The sequence below is a fragment of the Buteo buteo genome, chromosome 22, assembly GCF_964188355.1.
Source record: "Buteo buteo chromosome 22, bButBut1.hap1.1, whole genome shotgun sequence".
NCBI lineage: Eukaryota > Metazoa > Chordata > Aves > Accipitriformes > Accipitridae > Buteo > Buteo buteo.
This window is the reverse complement of record NC_134192.1, coordinates 11940347-11964091: the sequence shown is the minus strand read 5'-3', so window position 1 is coordinate 11964091 and position 23745 is coordinate 11940347. Positions and strand designations below refer to the sequence as shown.

The window sequence follows — 23745 nt, the reverse complement described above, 5'->3', positions numbered from 1 at the left end:
AAACCCGGCCGAAAAGCGATGGCGGCCCCCGGGCCGGGCGGGGTGACCGCGGCTGTTGCGGGGACCCCCGGGCGGGACCGCGCTGCCCCCGCTCCGGGCTCCCGCCGCCGCCGAGGCACCGGCTGCGCGTCCGCCCCCGCACAAACCGCCCGGAGACTGCCGACGTGCCCGATATAAAATTTATTGATCTCTCTTCGTCTGGAAGAAGGAAGCAAACGAGGACTAGGGACAGGGAGAGGGAAGGAGTATTTCGATGACTTTTTTTTTTTTTTGGAAGAAATCCGGTAAACAAAACTAAAACGTTTCTTCATCTGATATGTCAAAACATGGTTCACAGTAAAATTCACAAACCAATTTACATAAGTTTACAGCTTAAGAAAAACCAAGACACACAACTTACTATAAATAAAAGAAATGCGTTTGCGACCCGCACAGCTCTCTCCCACCTCCCCCTTTTTTAAAGAACAAAACCCTAAAGTTAAAAAGTCGTCAAAGCTACAGATTGTGGATAGAAACCAAGCGAGGCTCGGTAAGGTGGGAAGAACAAAACACTTAAGAAACCACAACGATAATGTGAACAACCGAGTTTAAAAACAAAAGCCCGCCGGTTTTTTTTTGTTTTTTTTTTTTATGTCATTGCAACACTAGAAATCAAACTGGAAGATGCAAGGTCTTTTAAAAACTTTTAAGCGAACAAAACAGTGCCCAACCTAGCAGAAACCAGGAAAGAAGTTGCCGTGGTTTGAAAACTTCACAGCGGCTTCTAGGAGGCAGGAGTTGTGCTCTATTAAAATAACAGCTTGCTCAAATTTTTTTTTTTATACAAAAAAAAAAAAAAGGACACAACTAACGGATTTCCTTTTTAAAATTTCTCCAAAGTTAGTATTAAGTCTGCTAAGCCGAGCAACACTGCCGCACGTCCCGGTGGAGTCAGGGAGCGGTGGTGGGGTTAGGGATTAAGACGGGGAGCCGTCCGGAGCAGCCAAGTTTATATGTGAGTTAGTGGTACGGTACCATTCACGCCAGTCCCGGCACTCTGGTAGTGCTGGTGGACGCTGTGTAACCTGCTGCCCTGCAGGGCGGAAGGGTCTGTGGCATCCCCCCCCGGGGGCAGGTACATGCTGATCATATCCCGCAGGTCTCCCAGGCAGGCCCTCTGCGAGTGGGAAGTGATGGCCGGAGGCGGCGAGCTGGGCTCGGATTTCACCACCGAGCCCATGGAGCCCAGGCTCATGGCCGTGGAGGGCTGCTGGCCGTAGGCGGCGGGCGACATGCTGTAGGTGGAGGCGGCGTTCATGTAGGTCTGCGCCGTGGACATCATGGGGCTGTACTGCAGGCCCGTCATGTCGTAGCGGTGCATCTGCTGCAGCTGGGGGCTGTTCATGCCCGGGTGCTGGCTGTAGCCCAGCTGGTCTTGCATCAGTGAGTAAGCCCCGTTGGTCCAGCCGTTCATGTGGGCGTAAGTGTCAATCCTCTGCCCCACCCCGACGGGGCTGCTCACCGCGTTGCCCCCCCCCGGGGCCAGCAGATTGCCGGGCAGCGAGTATTTGTCCTTCTTCAGCAAGGTCTTGGTCTTCCTTCGGGGCCGGTATTTGTAATCCGGATACTCCTTCATGTGCACGGCCCGCAGCCGCTTGGCCTCGTCGATGAAGGGCCGCTTCTCGGCGTCGCTCAGCAGCTTCCAGTCGGCCCCGAGGCGCTTGCTGATCTCCGAGTTGTGCATCTTGGGGTTCTCCTGGGCCATCTTCCGCCGCTGGCCCCGCGACCACACCATGAAGGCGTTCATGGGGCGCTTCACCCGGTCCTGGTCCGAGCCGGCTCCCGCTCCGTTGCCGGCCCCGCCGCCTCCGCCGCCTTTGCCGTTGCTGCCCGGAGCGGGGTTGCCCCCGGCGCTGCCCGGCGTGGGCTGCGGCGTCTTGATCTCAGTCTCCAGCATGCTGTACATGGCCGGAGCCGGCAAGAGGTGCGCCAGGGTGGCGGGCAGGCGGGCACCAGACCGGGGAGAGGAAGTTAAAAAAAAAAAAAAAAAAAAAAAAAAGAGGGGAAAAACCTGCCTGGGCGGCTGCTGAAGGAGGAGGAAGTTTTTCTGCCTGGCGGGCGGAGGCGCCGCTCCCCGAAGTGGTGGTGGTGGTGGTGGTGGTGGCGGTGGTGCTGCTGCGGCGGCGCGGCGGCCGCGTCTGCGGAGCGGTGCGGTGCGGAGCGCTTCCCGCGGGCAGCGCCAAGCGATGCGCACACCAATCCCGGGGGTATTTGATTGACGGGCTATAAATGAGCGGGCGGCAGCCAATCAGCGAGCGGTTCCCGACAGCCCCGACGCCGGTAACTGACCGGCTGGGGGGAGCCAAAAAGTTGCCGTTTCGGGGCTGCTGGTGCCGGGCACCCCCCTCCCCCGTCACCTCCCGCCCCCCCCCCCCCCGCAGCCCCCCGGGCCCTGCGCCTGCCCCTGGCTCCGGGCTGGCGGCCCGAGCGGCGGGACGGGGCAGAGCTGGGGCCGCGCCGGGCGGAGAAGCCGCTGGGGCTCCGCAGCTTGCCGGCTGCGCCGCGGAGGAAGGAGCGGGCCCGGGCGCCGGGCGGGCCGGGGCTGCCCTCCGGGGCCGCGGGGAGGAGTGAGCGGGGCGGAGCGCTGTGCCGTGCCGCAAGCGGGAGCCGTGCGTTCGCCGGGCACAAAGATATTTGGGGCTCCTGGGTGGACGCGCAGCCTTGTGCCAAGCCCGGAGAAGCTGCCTGGAGACGGAGCGAGCCCGCGCCGTGCGGACGTCCCCCCCTCCCGGATCCGATGGAGGCGGGGGAGGACGGGGACCAAAGTCTTCCACTTCTGAGCCCTCCCCTGGGGGAGAACCCCCACTGCCCTGCGGGCACCGGGCATGGCTGCCGGGGGCTCCGTCCCGCCGGGAGCGGGGCTGCCCCGCGGCAGCACGCCGGGGGAGGCGGCGGCGCGGATGCGAGCGGGGCCGGGCTGGGGGCCGGCAGGGCGCTCCCGGCCGTCCCCACCTACACCCACCCCGTTGCCACTTGAGTTTTTCCACTCGGCTGCCCCAAAGAGGGTGGGTGGGGGGAGGGGACGGAGCTTGCAAAACCCCCGAGTTTCATGGCAACAGCGAAGTTCCCTCCGCGTGAAAGAAAAGTTTGGCAGAGGGTGTGCGAGTGGAGCGGACCTCGCTGGAGCTGTCAATCACGGGCTTCCCTTTCCGTCCCTTCCCTCCCCTCCCCTTCCCCTTCCATCTTTCCTCCCTCCCTTCCCTCCTTCCCCAGAGGCACGGACACCCGCACCTGCACGGAGAGGGCTGGCAGCTCCTTGAAAGCACCGCGGGCACAGAGCTGCCCAGCCTGCCTCGTCCTGCCCCTGCGCCCCGCTCCAGCTCCGTCTGGGGAAGCCGGACGGGTCTCCCGGCCGGGGCGCGCTGGGGGACGAGAGGCGAACCGAGCCCGGAGTCTGCTCGGAGCCGCGCTGGGAGAGCCCCGGTGCCGGAGGAGGTGGGCAGCACCGCCGGTTCCGCCGGTGTAGCTCTGAGCAAACTGCCCCGGGGGCGTCGGGGCGGAGGGCAGGGTCGGGGGGCTTGAGGCAGGGACGTGTCTGGGCATCGCGTCCCTCGGGGGGCCCGGCGAGGAGGGATGCTCCCCCGGCTTGGCAGCCGTTGGTGGTGCCCCAAAGAGAAGACCGCGAGGATGACGACGGTAAATCGGTGCCGGGGGAGAGGACACCTCCAGGCAGGGCTCCAGGCTGGACCCGGAGGCACAGCCCAGGTCGGTGCCGCCAGCCCCGAGCCCGCTGCACTGCGGACGCCGGGGAGGGTGCTCCGGACCGGGAAGGATGCAGCCGGGGCGGGGGACGGGACCGCTCCGCCCGGCACCGCGCAGCTCCGCTCAGCGCTGCCCGCGGTCGGGGGAGCGAAACGAGCGGGCTTAAAACGGCACTGCTGGTGCTCTGGGAACAGCACGGTGTGGTGGTGGGATTTTTATTTGAGTGGGTCTGAGCGCTGCTGTGATTTAGCAGTTTAAGGCGTCACTCGTTTTGTGCGGACTTCTTCTTGGACAAAAATCATCTGTTGAACAGAGTCGAAGGGGAAAAGAAATAAATCACACTTGCGATGAGCTGTGGTGTAGTCGGCTTTTTGCCTTTGTTGTTGTTTGGTTTGCCGCTGCTGTGTTCTTGTGTGAAGTGAAAATTTTGCAGCCCGAGAGGACAGGGTGACAGCGGAAGGTGTTGTTTCAGGCGGCATCACCCTAGAAAGCAGACTTCGGGCGTAGTTCACTGGTAACTTTTGGAACATATTGGAAAAGCTTCAGACAGCTGTAATTAACCTCAAACCCCTCCAAATACTTTGACCGCTCCAGTCGAGGTTTAAGACGTGCCGGGCTGGGCTGGAAAGCAGAGTGATTGATATATATCCTGACAATTCTTTGAAATGACTTTATATAAACATTTGTTGGAGGAACACACTTGCATGCAACGAAAAATTAGGCGGTACACGGAATTAGAGGACATGCTGAAAGCCCTGTGAACGCTGTTTCTTTCCATGTTTAAATAAACATTACAACGTTGTTTCAGACTCTTACTTTGTCTTTCAATTTGTCGTTGCGCTGCCTGAGACTCCAGTTACATGATTTTTTCCCAAAGGCCACGCTATTTAACTTTAAGATCCATATTATTTCAAAGCAAGACAACATTGTTCTTGAAACATGGCTAATCTCCTTGCAGAGGAACTGAACCTGTCTGAATCAAAAAAGTAAGTAGAGATTCGTGTATTTCCACACTTCACAGGTCCCTGTAACGCTCCCACTGCACTAGGGTTTCCGTGCCGCACAGGTTCTGAGGAACGCTTAAAAATTGGGTTGACTTCTATTTCCAAAGAAGGGGTGAGCAGGGACGCGCTGCTCGAACCCCTCTGCCTCGGCATTACTGATGGGTGCGCAGAGGAAACTCTCGGTAGGATGTCTTGAGCCATTTCAGCACCCGGGAGGAGAGCCAGAAGCCGGCTCCTCTCCCAGGCTCCGGCGGAGTCCCTCGCCCAGCCCGGTGCTTCACCTCGGCGCCCTATTTCCCCGCCCGGCGGGTGACACCACCCCCCCCTCCCCGCCCGGCCCCGCGGGCGCTGCGCACCGGGGCGCGGAGCTCGCCGGGGCAGCCGGTCGCTGTCGCCGCTCCCAGCTCTCCGCCGGCAGCAGCAGCAGCGGCAGCAGCGGCAGCAGCAGCAGGGCAGCCGGGGCCCGGCTCCTCCCCGCCGCGCACCCCCCGGCTGCACGGCGGCACCTGCAGCCGGGTGCCCCCCCGGAGGGGCCGGAGCTGCGGCTGGGGAAGGGCCCACTGGTGCGGGGCGAGAGCGTGGGAAGCAAAGCACGGGGCAGGGAAGGGAGGCGCGGAGCTACCTCCAGCACCGGCACCCCACCGCTCCCGCAAACGCGAGCGGGGCCGGAGGGAGGAGAAGTAGTTTCTTCTCCCTCCCCTGGACCGAAAACCACAGATCGCCGGGGGAGGCGGGGTGGGGGAGAGGAGGAAGCCAGGAAAGCCCCGCTACACCAACTGCTGCTCCCCGAAGTTACCTGCAGAGCGCTTTAAAAGGTCCGATCCCGCCACCCCCTTGGCAGCCACAAGCGAATTCGAGCCTCCGCCTGCTCCTCGGTACTGCCCGTCCCGTGGCCCGGGAAAGGGGACAGAGCTGCTGTAACGTAGGGAAGGGGCAGAAGGCAGGAGAGGACCCAGCTAGCGCAATAAACGGGGGCGGGGGGAAGGAGTGGAGCCTCATGCCTGGAGCCATTTTCTTAAATTCACTCCCCGGCAGCGGTCGGGGCTGGGGGAGAAGCCGTCCGGGGTCGGAGAGCCCCGTGTGTCTGGTGGGGGTCGGGGAACACTTGGGATCGTGTAAATGCAAGTTGTCGAAGGCAGAGAAGCCCACTTCTTTTTTTTTTTCTTCTTCTTCTTCTTTTTTGGTGACAAAAGAGCGTGAGGCGAAATCAGGAGTTTACAGCACAATTCAACTTGAACGCGAAAGAAACCCCACGATTGAAAAGGCACATTTGAAAGGGACCGTCTGCCTCTTACGCAATCAGCGCTTAATAAGCAACAGCCATTAATATATGTTAATTGCAGCTCCAGCAGAGCTTGGGGGAATCTTGGAACCGTGTCAGGGAGGATCGCTGGCTTTTAAAGAATAACGCTATGCACCAAACCGGCCCCGTTTAATCCTATTACTAAGACATCCCCCCTGGTCCCCAGCCTAACTCCCAACCGAGATCAGCGAGGGCTTGTCCTCAAAACTTGCCCAGACAAGGGAGCCGGGCGCCCCTTTCGTTTGGACACTCCTGACGCTCGCTAGGATGATCGTCCGAAAATGCCCAGGCTTTTAGCGATGCTTAAGATAAAAGTTCTCGTGCTTTTCTGTTTGAGCCCCGTTTTAGGCTCGAATCCACGTCCTCCCCCAGAAGTTTCCAGCGTCGTAACGTGGCTGCTAAATGGATCACTTCAGGCTGGTTCTGCAGCGCAAGGTCGTTAGGGGATATTTTATTCCCCATCTAACAGTGTCACGTCAAAAAAAACCCCACCCTCCCCAAAAAACCCAGCTCGAGATCGCCTGCGAGGCTGCCCGCCTCGCTGCGGGGCTGACATGGCTGGACCGACCTTCCAGCCCAGCGAGAGGGAGAACAAATCATTAGTTCCGACAAACGAGCTCCGACGCCTTTCTGTGACTTGCCCAGTACCTCGCCGCGTGGGTATCGATGCTGCACTAGAGACTGCAGTTGTCCCTGCTGCTCACATAAGCGGGAAAGCAAGGGATACTTTTGATGACATCATTAAAAATAGCAACATTTAGGAACAAAAATCTTAAGTGCGCGGGTAAAACCCGGGCAGCGTCGTTTGGGTACAGATCGATTCCTTTGAACCGAGCCTCCCAGTGCATTCAGGAGGCAGCGGCGAATGTTGTTTTTAATCACTTTTCCCCCCCAGCTGAACTTTTATTTGGCTTCTGACAACAATAGCGGGCAGCAAACAGACCTCTCGGAGCGCCCGCTGAATAGACCCTTTTCGAGCCCGGATTGTTTCCACCGCCACAAAAACCAACCAGTAGCTCCGTTTCTTAATTGGGTTGTTCCTGGCCCTCGTTCATTCAGGTGCTCGCGAGGAATTTGTTTATTAGCCTCTGACAAACAGCTCCTCCTGGCAATCGCCTCATGGGGTTGGCTTCAGCGGGAGCAGAGGGATGCGGGGGCGGGGGAGCGGGGCGGCATGGCTAATAAGAACTCTCTCCATCTCCAAGTTACTAATTAACAGAGTTGTAGAGGGGACCACCAGCACAGGACAGCTCGCCAGGGCTCTCTGCGGAGCCCCGAAGAAACGATAGACTGAGCTCGTGTTTTCACGCGAAAATACCGAGAAAAAACGAGCAGGAAAAGTGCTGCTAAAGGGACCACCGCTGCCCGCCGCACCGGCTGCCGCCGGGCAGTCTGTGCCGAGGCGGGCAGGAGTCTCTTTCCCGAGAGAAGAGACGGTAATGGGAACTTTCTGCAACTTCCCTCCGCTGTTGCAGTACCAACTGTACAGTGCCCCAACAGAAAGGGTTGTCAAACTCTGGCACAGGCTGCCCAGGGAAGTGGTGGAGTCACCATCCCTGGAGGTATTTAAAGGACGTGTAGCTGTAGCGCTTAGGGACATGGTTTGGCGGCGTCAGGGTTGCGGTTGGACTCGACCATCCTAAGGGTCTCTTCCAACCGAAGCGGTTCCCTGCCTCTACCCTTCTAACGCCTCCGCTCCCGCACGGTTTACTCTTCCCGCCCCTGCGCAGCGGAGGACACCGCACCGCGCGTTTCCTAGCGCTCTCCTTTCCCGGTCTCCCCTGACCCTTCCTCCGGTGCCCGCGGCAGCGGGGCTGCCCCTGCCGCCCCCCCCTCGCCCCCGGCAGAGCAGCCCTGCGCCCCCGGCGGCCCCGCCGTCCCCTTCTACCGCCGCGGCCCGGGGACGCAGCCCCGTGCGGGACGGCGCTGGGGTGGAAGGAGCCACCCCCCCACACACACACGCCGAAGCGTGTCGCGGGGACACGCGTGGGGAGGGGGCGCGGGCGGGAGCAGCCCTGCCCGCAGCGTGCTCCTGCTGGAGAGACCCGGCTGCCGCGGGCACCGCCTGCGCGCGAAATGCGGGCTCGCGTGGGGCTGGGGGGGGGAGTGTCCCGCAAAGACACGTCCTTGTCCCCCGCGTCCCGGGCCGCCCGCAGCGGCTGCCGCAGGGCGAGGGGCCTCCCCGGGCCGGGAACCCGCCGCCCCCCCCCCGCTTACTTGTTGCTGTGCTTTAATGACTCTTTCCCTGGCGCTGGTGACAACTGAGACGTCGCTGCTCTCCTTCTTCAGAAAACCCCAAACCCAATCATCTCTGTTTTGCCCATTTAAAAATTCGCGAATCTTTCCTACAATGTTTTCTATACAGATCCAGTAACCCACCTTATTTGCTGGTAATGACGGCTAGGCTCCCTTTTGCGAGTTAGATTAGAAATCAGACATTAATTGTAAAACTCTAACTTGCTAATTAGCTGCAAATAAACTATTCATTAGTGGCAAATTAAAATCAAAACACACCTTATTCCTACTCTCTGACATAGAATTTTGAAGGCACATATTGTTTCAAAGTACAGCCTGTATCACTGGCACAGCAAATTGAGATCCTGAAAGGTTTCTCTCCAGGATAAATAATTAAAATATATTCTACTTTAATTGACATTATAGAGGACACAAATGAGGTTTTCCTTTTAGAAAGAAATAGCAGTTTCTAAATAAAGCTTTGCAGGCTGCAGAATGGAGGTTTCAAGCAAATGAATAGTCATTACTACCTTTTCAATGATGTGGGCCTTTTGATCAGAAAAGAAATTAGCTCTAAAGGACAGACAATAGGAAGCCTGCCCTGCAATAGGAAGAAAATTAGATGGCTAAGGCTCTTAACAACACCTATTTCTATAAACCATGGAGCTTCTTGCTTTTCAATTACAGCTGTTCATTTCATATAAGGAAAGTGGAAAAACACAGGGGGAGTATAAACTCTGTTGCACCAAAAAAGCCCAAGATAGGGCAGGCAGGCAGTCTTCCCACTTTCCTTTGTTTTTATTATAATCAGTTAACTAATATTATATATTTTATAATACCCAGAGTATCCAGTGTAGCATTCTCTAGGTCAATCAAGCAATCAAGATGGACTATATTCAGTAAAGGAACTAATAAAACATGTGAAACTTTAAGTTAAGTAGTTGGATGTTGCCACCGCACACCAAATAATGTATTTTGCACATGCATCTCATTCTTGTGTTCATTTTTCAGAGAAAAAAAAAAGACTGAAGAACTTGAGGAAAACAAAATGCTGAATAATACTCTGCTGTCTTTTGGTTATAGTAAAAAACTAACTCCGGTTCTTCTGAATTGAAATGAATGCTCTTTCGTTATACTCAGGACAGAGAGATTATTTCAGGCATGTTCTCCCTACATTACTCTCAACTCGTACATCATCTCAGTTGTTTTAGAAATCATGCTCTTACTTTCAAAACTTAAAATTAACTTCTTGCTTAATAGCTTTAAAATATGGGTTCTCTTTCAAATGATTTCGTTTGGACATTATTTTTGACTGTTGTTATTTCTCCTGAATATAAAAGTAATGTAAGTTTTCTTATGAATCTAAGACACAATCATAAAAGCACACCTTTCTTCCTCCACCATTTCTCTCTAGCCATATTTTTATGATTAGTTGTAACAAGTAGGTGATAATTTGTTATTAGCCATGCAATATACTGTAATTGAAATAATTTTTCAGTGATGGTTTGAACATATAATAGCCACAAACCTTTACCATAAACAAGTCCTGTTCTCATATTGACTCAGCTGGACTATAGAGATCTCCTTAACAAATAACATAAAATCACAGAGATTCCACCCTTCCTTCATTTTTTCATTCTTCCTATTTATGTATTTATTTATTTGTCTTTCATTCTTTCTCCTTTCTCTTTATTTTTCTCTTTCTCTTTGTCTCCCTACTGTACTATTTGTTTAGAAATAAGGCTACACGGCTAATTCAAAGGTGTGATCAAATAGATATGAATTGATTTTGCTGTGGTAAGTTGTCTTATAATTATTGTTTTCACCCTCAAACAAGTAAAGTGTTCAATAAGAAATTACTTTCCTTGTTCAGAAAACGAAATCACATCTGTGTTCTACCTAGAAGTGATTTTAATATGAAATATGAATGACAGCTTTTTATTCAGTGTCTGTATCCCCCTTCACTCCCGCTTTGGCCTTGTGATATATAGGAATAAACAATAAGAAATAGTTTAATTTGTTAAGAATGATCTCCTAACTCACAAATTGGAGTCACTAATGTCAGTATTTGAAGTAATCTCCCTGCTTGAGAGTAGTTAGAAGATTAAGATTAATGCAAGTCTCTGCCTTACTTTTTACTGGGACAAAACTTCCATTTGTTTTGTAAGATCTTAATTCAAATTTCATTTTATTTGAAATTAATTTGTCTGAGAAAAGTTACCCATACTAGCTAGTGGGGAAAACTTCCCTCCATGCAAATAGGCAGCTCAAACATCATTGAGACTTCTGCAATTCACAAGACAAAACCTACATAAAGATCTGCCTCAGCAAGGAGATGAAGAACTTGGGAAAACCCAGTATTGGTGCTGCAATTCTCAGTCCAGACCTCACAGCAACATTTTACTTCTGATAGTATCTTCAGTCCCTGTAAACAAGTGGAGGGTAAAGAACTGTCTGCAGGAGAACAAGTGAATCTAAACAGACCTTGACTCTCAAAATCTGAAAATCTCACCTAAAATTGTTGAAGTGTTGGGGTAATCAGATTTTGGGGCAAAGCTCTACTAAGAATAGAGAAGTAGGGAACCTAAAGAGCTTTGAAAACTCGAGTGAACAGTTAGAGTGGGGTTGGACATGATAGGATCTAAAAAAAGACATCAATACATGCCCAGTGTTAGCAGGGAGAGGTTTCAATTCCTTTAGCCTTCCCAGTCCAACATGGAGAAGACATGGCTGGCCATGACAGCAACTCACTAGATCTCAAGATCCTTTCTGGTGGTTTTTTTTTTGTTTTGTTTTGTTTTGGTTTGGTTTTTTTTTCCCTCTAAAATACATTAATAAATGAGGGCTATACGTGCTCCACAGCCTTTTGTAAAGCAAATATTTGCATCTACGTATACAATAGATGTTAAATAACAGAAATGGAGCTCACTGAAGAATCAGTTATTATATGGACTATTTTCATGGCACAAACAAGTTTCTGACCTGAGCATGAGTCACAAATAACTCTACCATTTAAATTAATATTCAGCACTCATCCTCCATTTCTATAATAGCTCAAATCAATTACCTGATTTTGAAGGTATCTCCCAAGAACTGCTCAATTCCCAGTCTTGCTGAACTGTGCAAACACTCATGACTAACCACCATCAGACTTCTCTATTACTACTACTTATAGATGCAATGACTGCTTAGGGCTATGAACAATGGAGCATGTGCTCAAAGTTCCTGTTATCTATGTCAGCGGTCAAGCTTTTCATTGACTCTGTAGATAACACCTCTTCTCCTCATAGGGCAGGTACAGTTGATGCTTGCAGGGGAAGAACTTGCTTGCACAATGATACAGAAGTTAAGGACTTGTGAAATAGGTATTTCGAGGCCATTTTTGAAACAGGTGGACCAGTCACACAGTGTGCACCTAGAGGGACATGGTAGATCTTGCTGCTGGTGCACCCATCACCTTTCTCATCCAAAGAATCTAATCAAAACCCAGTTCTCCTTGGCTGAGAGGCTGTTTTGGTTCCACTAGATACCCTCCTCCAGACCTATCAGGAACATGTGCAGGGTAATTACTGGGAGATGGGGGTCCTTGCTCCATGGGACAGTGATGAGGTACAGGAGTGTAAGGTGTTTCCAGGTGGATTAGACATTGGGTCTGAATGTAGGTGAGGGTCACAGGACCCTCATCATGTTAGAAATGAGGAAAAAAACCCACCAAACACAACTTTATTCTGGCAGAAGAAAACAAAGGGTACTCAATGAGTATAGCATGGAAGGGAAGAGTATGCAGTCCTGAGGCTACTACCTGAAGAACCCTGTGAGGAAGATGCTGCTGTGTGATGGAGGAGAAGCTACAAGGGGAAAAGGTTTCAAAAGGAACCATTTAGTGGCAGAGAAGGGAAGCCAGGTGGGAGATCATGCAGTCTGTAAGGCAGTTTATGTCCTCTGTGGCATGGTTCGTTTGCCTTTTGCTATCTTTTCTTGTTGTCAGCTGCCACTGTCTTCCTGCCAACCCCATTCACACTTTTGCAATATACCCCATCAATATAAAGTTCAGCTTCTTTTTGAAAAGGATTCCATGACCCTTTGGAAAATAGTGTAATCTCACAAAACTGTCATACTTGTCTTCGATGATTTAACTTAATCTGAAGACTTCACAATCAAGGCATATCTAAAGGATGTCCAGTGAAGTGTTAGGACTGGCATTTGGAAGTATATTGTACAGAGTTTGTTTAATCCATAGGATTGTCCAGTCCTATTTATTTATTAGAGGATATTTGGACTGGAGCTGAAAAATAATTGTAGATTGATAAGAAAACATTTGATATTTATGATTTTAATCAGTGCTAATGCAGACTTGATTTCTGTATCTGATTTCCAATTTCTATACACAAACTCCATAAAGACTCAAGCCTGCACTATTTGCACACCAACGGCTCCCAGTAAAGTTAATGGAAAAGTAGTGGGAAGTAGTTGTGCCTTAGCGTTGCATGAAAAAAAAAGACTGTTCTTATCAACAGTGATTCTACTTCTCATTGCACATTCAATAAAGCTAAAGTGCATGAAGAATGGCAACTAATTCGCACAAAGCATTACAACATTCATATACAGTCTTTATATAAAAATGAGGACATTATTCTTCTATTCTCCAGATTCCATAAAATAAAATAAACTGCAGGGTCTATTTTGATGCTTTTATGGCTTTTCCTATCATGGTATTTGAATATATTACAATAATCAGTGCAGTTTTTACTTGACAGCATTCCATGTGAGGTAAGGAAGTACTAGCTCTATTTACGGACAAGAGATTCAGACAATGGGCATAATAGTAATGCGTGAAAACTTTCTGAAAGACATAGGAAATATGTGTAATCAGATCTCTTGGGCTAGATCAGATCAGCCTAGGGCTTGATCATCTTGTGTATCTGTAATTGATCATGGCCATAAATATTACAAGCTGAAAAGGACTCAAAGCAAACCTGAACTAATTGAAAAGGAACAGTCAGATCTATGTTTTGTAACTCACTGGGAACAGTCCAAATGAAACACCAGGACAAAAGAATCCAGAGATTTGAGAAAATGTTATCAATCCCATCTAAATCTCTACATATTTGTAACCCGGTTAAGTAATATGTAAAGAACATGTTTTGAATGAGCTGGGGAGTGACTAGAGTGGCATGGAAAATATTCTATTACTGTAATTATAGCAAAAAAAGATGAAACTTTCTAAAGAGTAAGAGTAAGTCTGCAAAAAACATTTTGTTTTTTAAGCTCATGCAAGACACAAATAAGACAGAGGGTCTTGGCTCACAGCTAGGATGTCTACTGAAACACAGAAAACCTACACCTTCAGGTACCAGCATAAATGGGAATAGTAATCACATGTCCCTCCTTAGCAAAGGTGCCGTGGGCCCTGCGCTGTCTGGTTCACGGGATGATTTCCTAACCCAGGAGAGGGCACTCTGCCCTTCCCGAAGCGGTCAGGTGCTTCTTGAGTGCTGGCACAGGAGGCACAGCTACCAGGTAGAACATTGTCACATAAGGGAAAAATGTTACTATTTTTCCTATTCAAAACTAATCACGAGCCATAGAGCATATTTAAATTTACAGCGTTATTATTCCTTTGGATTTCCTTAATTTTAAGTGTCTGAGGAAATAAGAACTACAGAGAAAAAATGTCTGTGCTGTTGTATAGCATGAAAATGCACAATCAGAATTAAGCAACAATCAAGCTTCCCAGACTAATCATTTTCCATTGATAACTGTTACACCGTAACTGTGGATTAATCAAGTAAAGACATGAGCTTTAACCAACTACATATTTTTAAGGTTTAGGGAAACTTGCACACTTCCAGATTGAAGGCTGATGTGAGACCTGCTGGTTTTACACAGGATTGATACTTGTGCTGTTCTTACTTAAAAAAACCTTGCTTGAAGATTAAGACCAAAGGCAAGTTCCACTGTTTGCTGACACATGCTAACTTCCTGCTCAAAAAAGGACAAGATGGCACAGAGGACATGAACTAGTCAGAAGAAAACCCTTTATCTCTAGGTCTTTGGGTCTGATCCCAGAGGGTTACAAAAGAAAATAACTACTACCTGGTAGGTGTTGCTGGCTTATGTACACTGAGCTGGAAATTGTTGGTTCTCTTACTCTGTACTCCTTTTTGTATCATTAATTCTTCAGTAACTTGCAATTATAACTCAGTCATCATGAACTGAATGTGGCAAGGGGACTGTACATCGTGCTTCTGCACATAAAGAGCCCTCTCAGTTAAATTGCCAGGAAAGTGTGGGTAAACAAGTCTCATTTCTGTTCATACCATTATATTTACGATGAAATAGAGGACTTTTGAGTTGAAAAAAAAATGCTAAAAAATGTCTCCTTATTCCATGTTAACATCACACATAAAAAAGCAACATTTCCACATTCAGAATTATATCAGAAAAGTTGTTGCTACAATATAAAGTAGCATTCAAATTTTTCATGTCATTTATCAGAATCTGGCCCTGCTACCACTACGCATTTGATGTATTTTCCATTGAGCTAATTAGACAACTAGCAACATGAACTATTTATTTATAGACCTGTAGAAATACCTGACCCTGGGCTTATTGGCTAGAAGAAAGCTGAAATGGTTACACTAATCACACACCTGCCACTTGTCAGCTACATACTTGCAAAATGAGAGGGATTTTCTGAGTTATAATTTTTAGTTATTATTTTCATGGCATCAGGCCAGATTATGCATGTTTGGTCAATAAGAGGTTTAAGAACCATGACGATTACAGTTTATATATCTCAAGGTCATGTAATATCTGAAGGATGATGATAACAGCTACTTGTAACACATTGATCAAATATAGACTCTGATTACACTGACTGTTAGTGTGATCAATACTGTTTAGCTTTTCGTGTTATGTTTGTCATGCCCCCAAAATTCTACTGTTTACAGATTGATAAAAATATTACAGGTAGGAGAAATATGTATGTACACACACACGTTGGTAGACACAATCATTGAGCAACTTAGAGCAAGAACAAGACAAAACTGAAAAATCTCTTTCTATTTTGCTTATGTGGTAGTTGTCTGAGACAGAATCAGTATTCCCACTTAAACAATAGTGAAGTTGCAGGCTAGGCACTATACAGCATAGACCCTAACTTATTAACAGCAGAACGTATTTTGTTCTGTCATTTTTTTCACCTAGAGTTAAGGTAATATATACAATTATCAGTCTTTCCCAGTAATTTGTTCTGCAAACAAGTCACTTTGCATTACCATTTCTAAAGTTTGAGACATAGGAGTAGGACAAGTTTGAGAAGACTCTCTGTTTTGAATTATTCTCTGCTGTGTTTCTGGGGAAAAGGTAGTTAAAGACAAACATGATAGACCAAATTATAGACAATAAGGTCTTCAGGATAAATTATCTATTGATGTAAAATTTACAATGTCATTATACCATTGACTTTACTACACCTACAACTTACAGCATAAGAAAACACAACCTACTGCTTTTTTTAGAAAACAGGTAAGTAGTCCCTTTACTCCATCTTTATAAAATGGATAGAAGAATGATTATTTCATTCATTGAGGTGAACATCGATGGTATGATTTTACAAGTGGTATCAACTGACTGATTAAAACCGGTTGAATTAATAGACGTCTCCACCTGCATATTCCCTATGAAGAATAGGACTCCATAACATGAAAATTAAAAAAAAATAAATTAGAAAAAAGGTTGCACACAGCATGTTTTCACTTGCTTGGTATGAATTCTTTTTAACAGGAATCTGTTTAGTGATTTTACTCCAGCTAATAGACTAGTGCAATAGGTGCAATATTTTGTGCAATAGCTTCTTTCTAAAAAACTAGTGGTGTCCATGTAAGTGGAGACAAGATAAATTACTATAAAAAAACATAAGTGGCTGAACAAGAACAGGAAAACACATAATAAGGTAAAACCATTTTATTGCAAATACCAAAGTAATATTACCACTACCTGGGATTTTTCAGTCTTCAAGACATGCAACAGCACTTATAATCTGCATGTGAAATTACCATGATTGCGATGCGTATGGGGTATTAGCAGGTGTGAATGGCCAACAAGGTAGTTGTCTATTTGCATGTGTGATAATGGTAAACAGACACACAAATTAAGCTCACATCTGCATATTCATTATGTAGCCAGGGCAGTTTTAAGTTTTGAGTACCAGACCTACAAGTTCCAACTGTAACATGCCTAAAGTCATATTACATTCTAAACTGGAAGAGTTGGTGTAAACACAACTATCACTAGGTTGCCAAAATGTATACTAGATTTTTTAAATTATTGAAATCAGGCTACAGCTTACTACCACCTTACATACTATTGATGAACAAATGGGGTATGATGTATACCTGCAAAGTTTGATAGCAATATCAAGAAAGTTCAAATATGCATTCTGCCTAGATGAAGAATTTAATCTTGCTTGTTAGGTAAAGTATCTTTTTTGCTGTTCTTTCTCTTAGAGAGAAAATATTCTATTTTAGGACATTTCTCATGTAGTCAAAATCAATAGCATCAGAACAATTATGTTTGGAATAGCATCATCCAGTTTTGTTGAAAAAAACATGAACTAAACAGGAGCATAGCCTCTTGCCAAGCAAGATTTCTGAGTGCTAAGTGAGATCAAGCAGCAAACAGTAACAAATCTGAAAACTAGTAATGCTTGCATGTTTTATGTAGTTAAAGACTAATAGATACAAATTAAGTTAAAATGCCAGAAGTGTTTTTGGGGAATTTGACACACAGCTTCCATGAACTTCAGGCAATGTGGGGAGGTGGTAAGCACAGGATATTAGCTTGTAGTAGCAGATTACATAAAGGAATTCAAGATAATTGGAATTATACTCACTCAGTTCTAAAAAAGTGAATAAAAATGCCGTCTTGAATTCTTACTGCTTTTCAATTGCTTACTGCTTCCTAATTAATTTCAGTCTTGAACTGAACATCTTTTATTGCATTTTCTGGTTTTTAGCTAACACAGCTCAGCTTTCTACTCTACTCTTTTTCTGAGAGTTAAATTTAACTAAGTTACTGGATGGCAAACATGTTATTGTAGTAGGTGTCATATTACCAGTAGTTTAATAAGCAGTCATGTCTAATTTTTATTATTCAGTTTGCTGCTAAGATTATCTCAAGGAAGGAACTTCCTTTTCTCTCTGCTCACATAGCCTGTAGCATATTCCTATTGCTCTGTCACATGGGAATTTAACATTCCTGGTCTTACAGCACCTGTTTTCTTAAAAATATTTACTGATCATTAGTTCTGATATCAGGATACCAAGTGCCAGATTAAGAGCATTCTGATATGAGTGTAAATCCAATGATTGATACAGTATGACTACTGCTGAGTTACCTTGCCTTTATCTCATAACCACTGAAATCCAACCAGAAACTGGAATCTATTTTCTCTTTGAATCGGATCCAGATTTTCATGAAGAATATTACTCAAAACTACAGTAGGATTTAAGTCAGGCCTTTAAGATAGGATTCTAGATATCCTGAATCAATGGTGAAATTTCAAGTAGGGCATCTGCAGACTTGTTATTTGAGAAGATCTAGCCCAGGCAATTCAGGTCTATGTACCTCTTTCCCAAATTAACCCTGCAGAGACATAAAAAGCAGCACTTGTCTCCCAGCTCTGGTCCTGGTCCTGTCTCTAGCACAGACTCAAGCTCTGGTAAGGTAAACACAAGATGTATTACTTAAGGATCAGACCCTTATGTCTGTTATTATGTGTTGATTTTAAAAAATCGATTAATAAATTGCCTTTAAGGAAAAAAAAAAATCCTCCTTAACAGTCATCAAGCTGTTAAGTGAAGCTTAACAGTAAAATTCGATTTAAAAAATGACAAAAGTTATACTTCATTTTCCTCAGGAGTTACTTACAGTCATTTTAAAGTCAGTATAATTCAGCTAGCTACATAAAGCCACTAGTTATCTATATGAAAAGAGTAACTAAATTGTAGGTGTTTCTTTATTCCACCATAAATTGACATGCTCTAACAAGACAGTTTGTTTGCTTTTATTGTTCAAAAGCACCAAAGTCTTTACTGTCTGCTTCTCCACTTGTCTTAAATGTTTGATTAAGCACTGTGAGAATTGTCAGTATTGATAAACTTCTTTCCAGTACATTAAGCACTCTAATCCTTTACATTCCTACTCTATCTCCATTGCCAAATCAGTCAGCTTCCTTAGCACTTGATTTTAGGCCAATATTTGCATTAGAAATAGTCTATAAATAAAAATTACTGCAATAGCAGGAAAAATTGTTTTTCTGTATCTGAAGGATTCTGACAGAAACAGTATGCGAAAGGCTCTGGTTGTTCTATAATCACAGGAATTAAATGGCTATCTAGTGAGCTAATTAAAAGGGGTAATTAAACTCAGCACATTTTTCCAGTTTTCTAAAAATACTTATTTTGGTAAGTGGCAATGCTATTTATCTTTCTTTCACAAGCTTGAACTAAGCAGGAGTTTTTTGGTGCTTGTACTGTATTTTGGATTAGACTGTGTGTTTATTTTGATAATTTAGCCGAAGGAGGTTCAAATCCGGAAGTTCAGACCTCAGTATTAACTCTGATGATTTTTGGCACTGTTAGGGTCAGCATTTTGTTTTTATTTTTTATTGCATTCCTTTCTTCATACTGCTCCAACATTGAAATGTATGCCTCAAATATAGAATGTGTCAAAATCTATTTTTCAATGCATAAGATTTCATTTAGAATGCAATATTGTACAATTTGACTATGTTTCACTTTATTTCCGTTTTGTCCCTTTGGATTTCACTTGGGTGAATTCTGGGGATAGAAGCACATTACAGGGCAGCAGGAATATGCTGTAAATGATGTACATTTGTAGCAGGATTACACAAACATAACTAAGTTTGGAATTTGTTTCCATACAGGTAATCAGCTAGATAGCCGTGTTAGCTACACAACATTTGTGTAGCATATTTGTGAATGTTTCTTCAGATTCAGACTCACCTAATTTCATCAGAATAAGGAATTCTTGTTATCATCTGTCCCTGGCCATACTTATGAGCTATGTGAAACAGCATGGTTCTGTTGTCCTTGCTGGTGCTTCACAAATTTCAACCAGCTAAAGGTTTGCCTGCATATCTGTAGGACACTGGCAGAAAACTTTAGTATCTCCTCTTCCATATTTTGTGAATGTAAAACTTTTGTAAACTCAAATAGGTAATTTGGATGCAAGAAGTATTTGGTATTTCAATACCAGTACCATCTTAGGAAATATATTCACACAAGCTTAACATGTCTTTACCTTGTCAAAACTGCTACAGAACCATGCCATTTCTAAATGAAATCACTGTGTGCTTATATTTGTTGTTATCAAAGGCTGACCAAGTTCAGTATATCATTTACATGTTTCCCTCTTTAAAAGATGATTTGGGAACCCCGCATGCAACACAGAATGAATAACAGTGGTTAGCCAGGGCAAAAGTGTAAATACCAGGTCCTAACCCTGTAATCTTTACATAGACATTGTTTCCAGGGACAGCAGTAGGTATTTTGCCTGAGTAAAGGCAGGAAGATCAGGCTCCACAGTGCAATTTTATATGAAAATGAAGTGGATGAGATGCTTCTATCAGGCTCATTTAAAATGAAATAGGAGGGCTGCCTTTTGTCTGCACTGCTAATAAGAAAAATATGCTCGAATAGAAGGTAATTGTAATAAGGTATGTCCCCATTTTTCTCCATTTTGTCCAGTTTTCTTTGATATGATTATGGATGTCATATATAAATGGTATTTCTTCGGAGTGGATTTATTAATTTTGGAGATGTACATTCTTCTAGTACATATATAAGAATTGACCATTTATACATAGGGGAAAAGAAAGGGTAGAGAGACATACAGAAAACAGATGGTGTAGCAAAGAACATTGTGTCTGCAGCATTCTTCATAAATAACATGAATCACACAGAATTGCCAGAGATTATTTTAATGGCTCGACCCTTATGCTGTTATGGTAATTACAGAGAGAGTTTTAAGCCCCTCCACCAGGGAAATTACGCATTGAAATAGTAAAATTTTATAATGAATTTCAATTGTTATTCAAAATTCTTTATCAGAACTTTGGGGATTAATAGTTTCAGTACTTTTTTCCTTCTGAAGAACCATAAACAGCGCTTCAAGAACCAGCAGAAAACATGCAGCATATCTAAAATTGATGCAACTTTTACTGATTTCAGTGAAATGGTGCTGATTTACCCCAAATGAATTCCTGGCTCATCTTTTCTATATGTGGAAGAAAACTATGTTAGGATGAAAGGCTCCTGGATAGGCAGGGACATAGTTTAGGACAGTTAAGTCCATTTAAATCCACTGTTTACCTGCTGGGTTAGGGAATCAGTTAAGGTTACATATGTCCAGAGTTTCTCAGTCTGTTCTTTCTTTCCCTGTGGAAATTCTATCCAGGAAGAATTTGTGGAGTTAGCCTCTTTGCCTCTGATTTCTGCACATCCAGCAGTTAGGTCAGAGGGGCAGCAGATACCTGAGCAAGCGTGTCTTAGGCACACTGCATTTGGTGTCTGTGCTCCGATTTCTGTATGGAGAATCATGGACATATCTTTGGCAACCCTAGTAATTTATAATGCCATTGTAAATTTTCTGGTTCCGAGAGAGGTACTGAGCAACAGGTTTTTGGAATTATTTTGAACTTCTTATGTTCTGCAACAGGGCTGAAGAAGTAGAAATAGTGACCACTGCCTCTGTTTTTGCCGTGAAGTAGCTGCTCCATCAGGATAGAACCTGCCCTCACTACATTCAACACCAAAGGCTGAACTCAGATGTTTTTTTCATCAGTTAGTAACTAACTGCAATGCATCCTATTCATTTCAGTGTAAAAACTCAGTGCTATGTATCACAGGCGCTAGAATCTGGCTCTGGATAGCTGAACACACAGGAATAAAAGTTCTGTTTGCAGAGCAAGTGGGCTAGTGAGCAAGGTGCTCTCTGTGAATGATCTGCCTGTAGGTATAGGTTTTCCACAGGTGAGAGACAATAAGGCATTGCCTACATGTACAATTGGTACCTTCTAGTTCTGTGTAAATTCATGTTGTAGCTTAATGCTCACTTGCTGCCTCTTATACACAAGCCCCAATATAATTGTTCATATTAAAAAAGCTGTTCTTTCTTTAACGGGAATCTTCTACCTCTCTAATGCAGTATATTAAAGACAGATTAGAGGGAAACCCTCAAATGCTGCTAAACAGATGTAAACAAAAACATCAGGGTATTTTATACACATGAAAATAATGATACAAGAGTTTTGCAAATATGATAACATCAATCCTTGTATCACACTAAATTAATAACATCTCTCAAGCACCTGCCTAAACCAGAAGTCTTTCCAAGAGACTAAGCATAACCTCTGTCATTAAATCAGCATTCAGAGGGCTAACTAGCAGATGCTGCTGACATGAACCCAAATGTAATCTCTTTAACCTTGTCCTGTGGGGAGTAGACAAGTCATGACCGAGTAATTCCAACTAAATTAGATTTTATGTGAAAGTGTATAATCTAAATTAAATTTGATTAAAATGATTCACTGATTTGTGTTTGCTTTTAAAGGACCTAATGTAGATGAGGTGACCAGTTTTCAGTAATCTGTGTAACCAGATCAATTTATTTTTACATGCTTGGATCAAGATTTTTTTTATCCAGTAGATTTTTCTATATTAATCATATTTCTCTTGAATATCCACAGACAGATTAGGTGTTTTCTATTCAGATGGAGGCTCACCATAATTAAATTTTCATTGTGTTAATGAAGAAAATGGTGAAATCTAACTGTGGTGACTATGAAGATGTGTGATGTAAAATATCAAAACCTAACTGCAAGGAGAGAAGCATCAGGTCATCAGCTGATCAGAGGACAATATCAAATGCAAAAGATTGTAAGACAGGTGAATCAGAAACGGCTAGGGAAAAGATTTTTTTCTGTTCTCCTATCCCCAAAACCCTGTTCAGTGGGAGGCTTTGCTCAGCATAGACTCACTGCAGCAATAGGAGTGGAATTCTGCAGCTGCCTGTTTGTGTAGTTATAAATTTCCCGGGCTTAACCCCTTCACATCCTCTTCCCCTTCTGGGAATTTATGCAAGTGGGATGAATCTTGGACACTGACTTTATTACATTTTTAAATCTTAATTGAATACTGCTAGTACTGGTTAGTGACTGTATTCTCAACACTAATCACAGTCTGCAATCAGCAAAAAACATACAGGTACTAATTAAGACTTATTAAATTAACATGGCAATTTTATTTAATGTATAAAGTCAGGGATTGCTGTGTGCTGCATGCAACTGTTTTAATGCCAATGGGAAGAAGATCATGGACCCTATACCAGAATTTCTGTAAATTTTTTATAAGAAACTGCTGTTATCACTTTTTCAGATACCATTTCTCTCCGGTATCTGGTGGCCTTTTCTTGGACATCATGTATTTCCATAGTTTGAAGGGCCTGCTACAGATCCACAGTTCTATAGTGAATAGGACTTACTAGAAGGTTACAGGTCACCTTTAGAGACCTTAATAGATCTGAAACAGTGCCTGGTTATGTTAGTATGAAAAGGCACGAAGGTGCAGGAGGAAATTAAGATATATTATCAGTGATGTTACCCAGGTGATACTGCTGTATAACCCCCATGTTAAATTTTGGGTTACGCACATATTAAACTGCTAACTACTCCAGGTAGCAAATGGTAGAATATTGTAATAAAGCAAAGGGAATGAGATGCCCAGTGTTTACTTGGCATTTTATTCCTCTAGGCTGCTCAGACTGTTTTCCCACCCTTAATTACCACAACTACAGCTCTTTGCTCATTCTTCCTTATCACCTCAACAGACCCTGTGTAGACCAGATAGCTCACTAAGCCTGTTCCTTGCCTGTGGAGCAAAACCCTTCAGCTCATGTTTAATTTTAAGTGTGGGAATATCTTCACAGATTTAAATGGGATTCTTCACAGGCTTAAAATTCAGCATGAGTTTCTGCTCTTTTCTGGAGTGGAGCAGAGGAAAACTCCCCTCTTGCTCAAAGACTATGTCTGAAATCTACTCTGTAGTGCTCATCAACATGTTTAACATGTTCTCTCTTGGGACAACATCTCTGGTGTTAAAACTCTTACAAAGAGAATAAAAGCATGAGTCAGTAAACTGCTCCCTTCTCTGCATTCTCACTATTCCACCTCAGCATCTGCACTGGTTCTGAGCCAAGAGTTCTCTTTGTCCTTTTAGTTTTTATTGAGTGGGAGAACAGAAAACAACATAAATTGTTTCCCTTCTCTAGAGGATCACTCCTCAGTTTCTTCTTAGCATAATGCAAAAAAGCGCACTATACTTCACTGATACTTTTTAAGCTATGTGTTGTTCTTCTAACTACAAATTTACCTAAACC

The 23745-nt window shown here is 45.0% G+C and overlaps 1 protein-coding gene across 2 annotated transcripts; it reads right to left on the bottom strand.

Moving 5' to 3' along the window:
* Positions 1-988: 988 nt before the first annotated feature.
* Positions 989-2095, bottom strand: LOC142043183 (transcription factor SOX-3-like). 2 transcript variants are annotated; one of them, XM_075054045.1, is made up of 2 exons: positions 1894-2095; positions 989-1854 (listed from the first exon to the last, which is right to left on the bottom strand). In XM_075054045.1, the coding sequence occupies exons 1-2, from the start codon at positions 1943-1945 to the stop codon at positions 989-991; spliced, it is 918 nt and encodes a 305-aa protein (XP_074910146.1). In that variant the 5' UTR covers positions 1946-2095. The 2 variants fall into 2 exon arrangements, with proteins under 2 accessions (XP_074910146.1, XP_074910145.1); XM_075054044.1 differs by having other exon boundaries at positions 989-2095.
* Positions 2096-23745: the final 21650 nt, after the last annotated feature.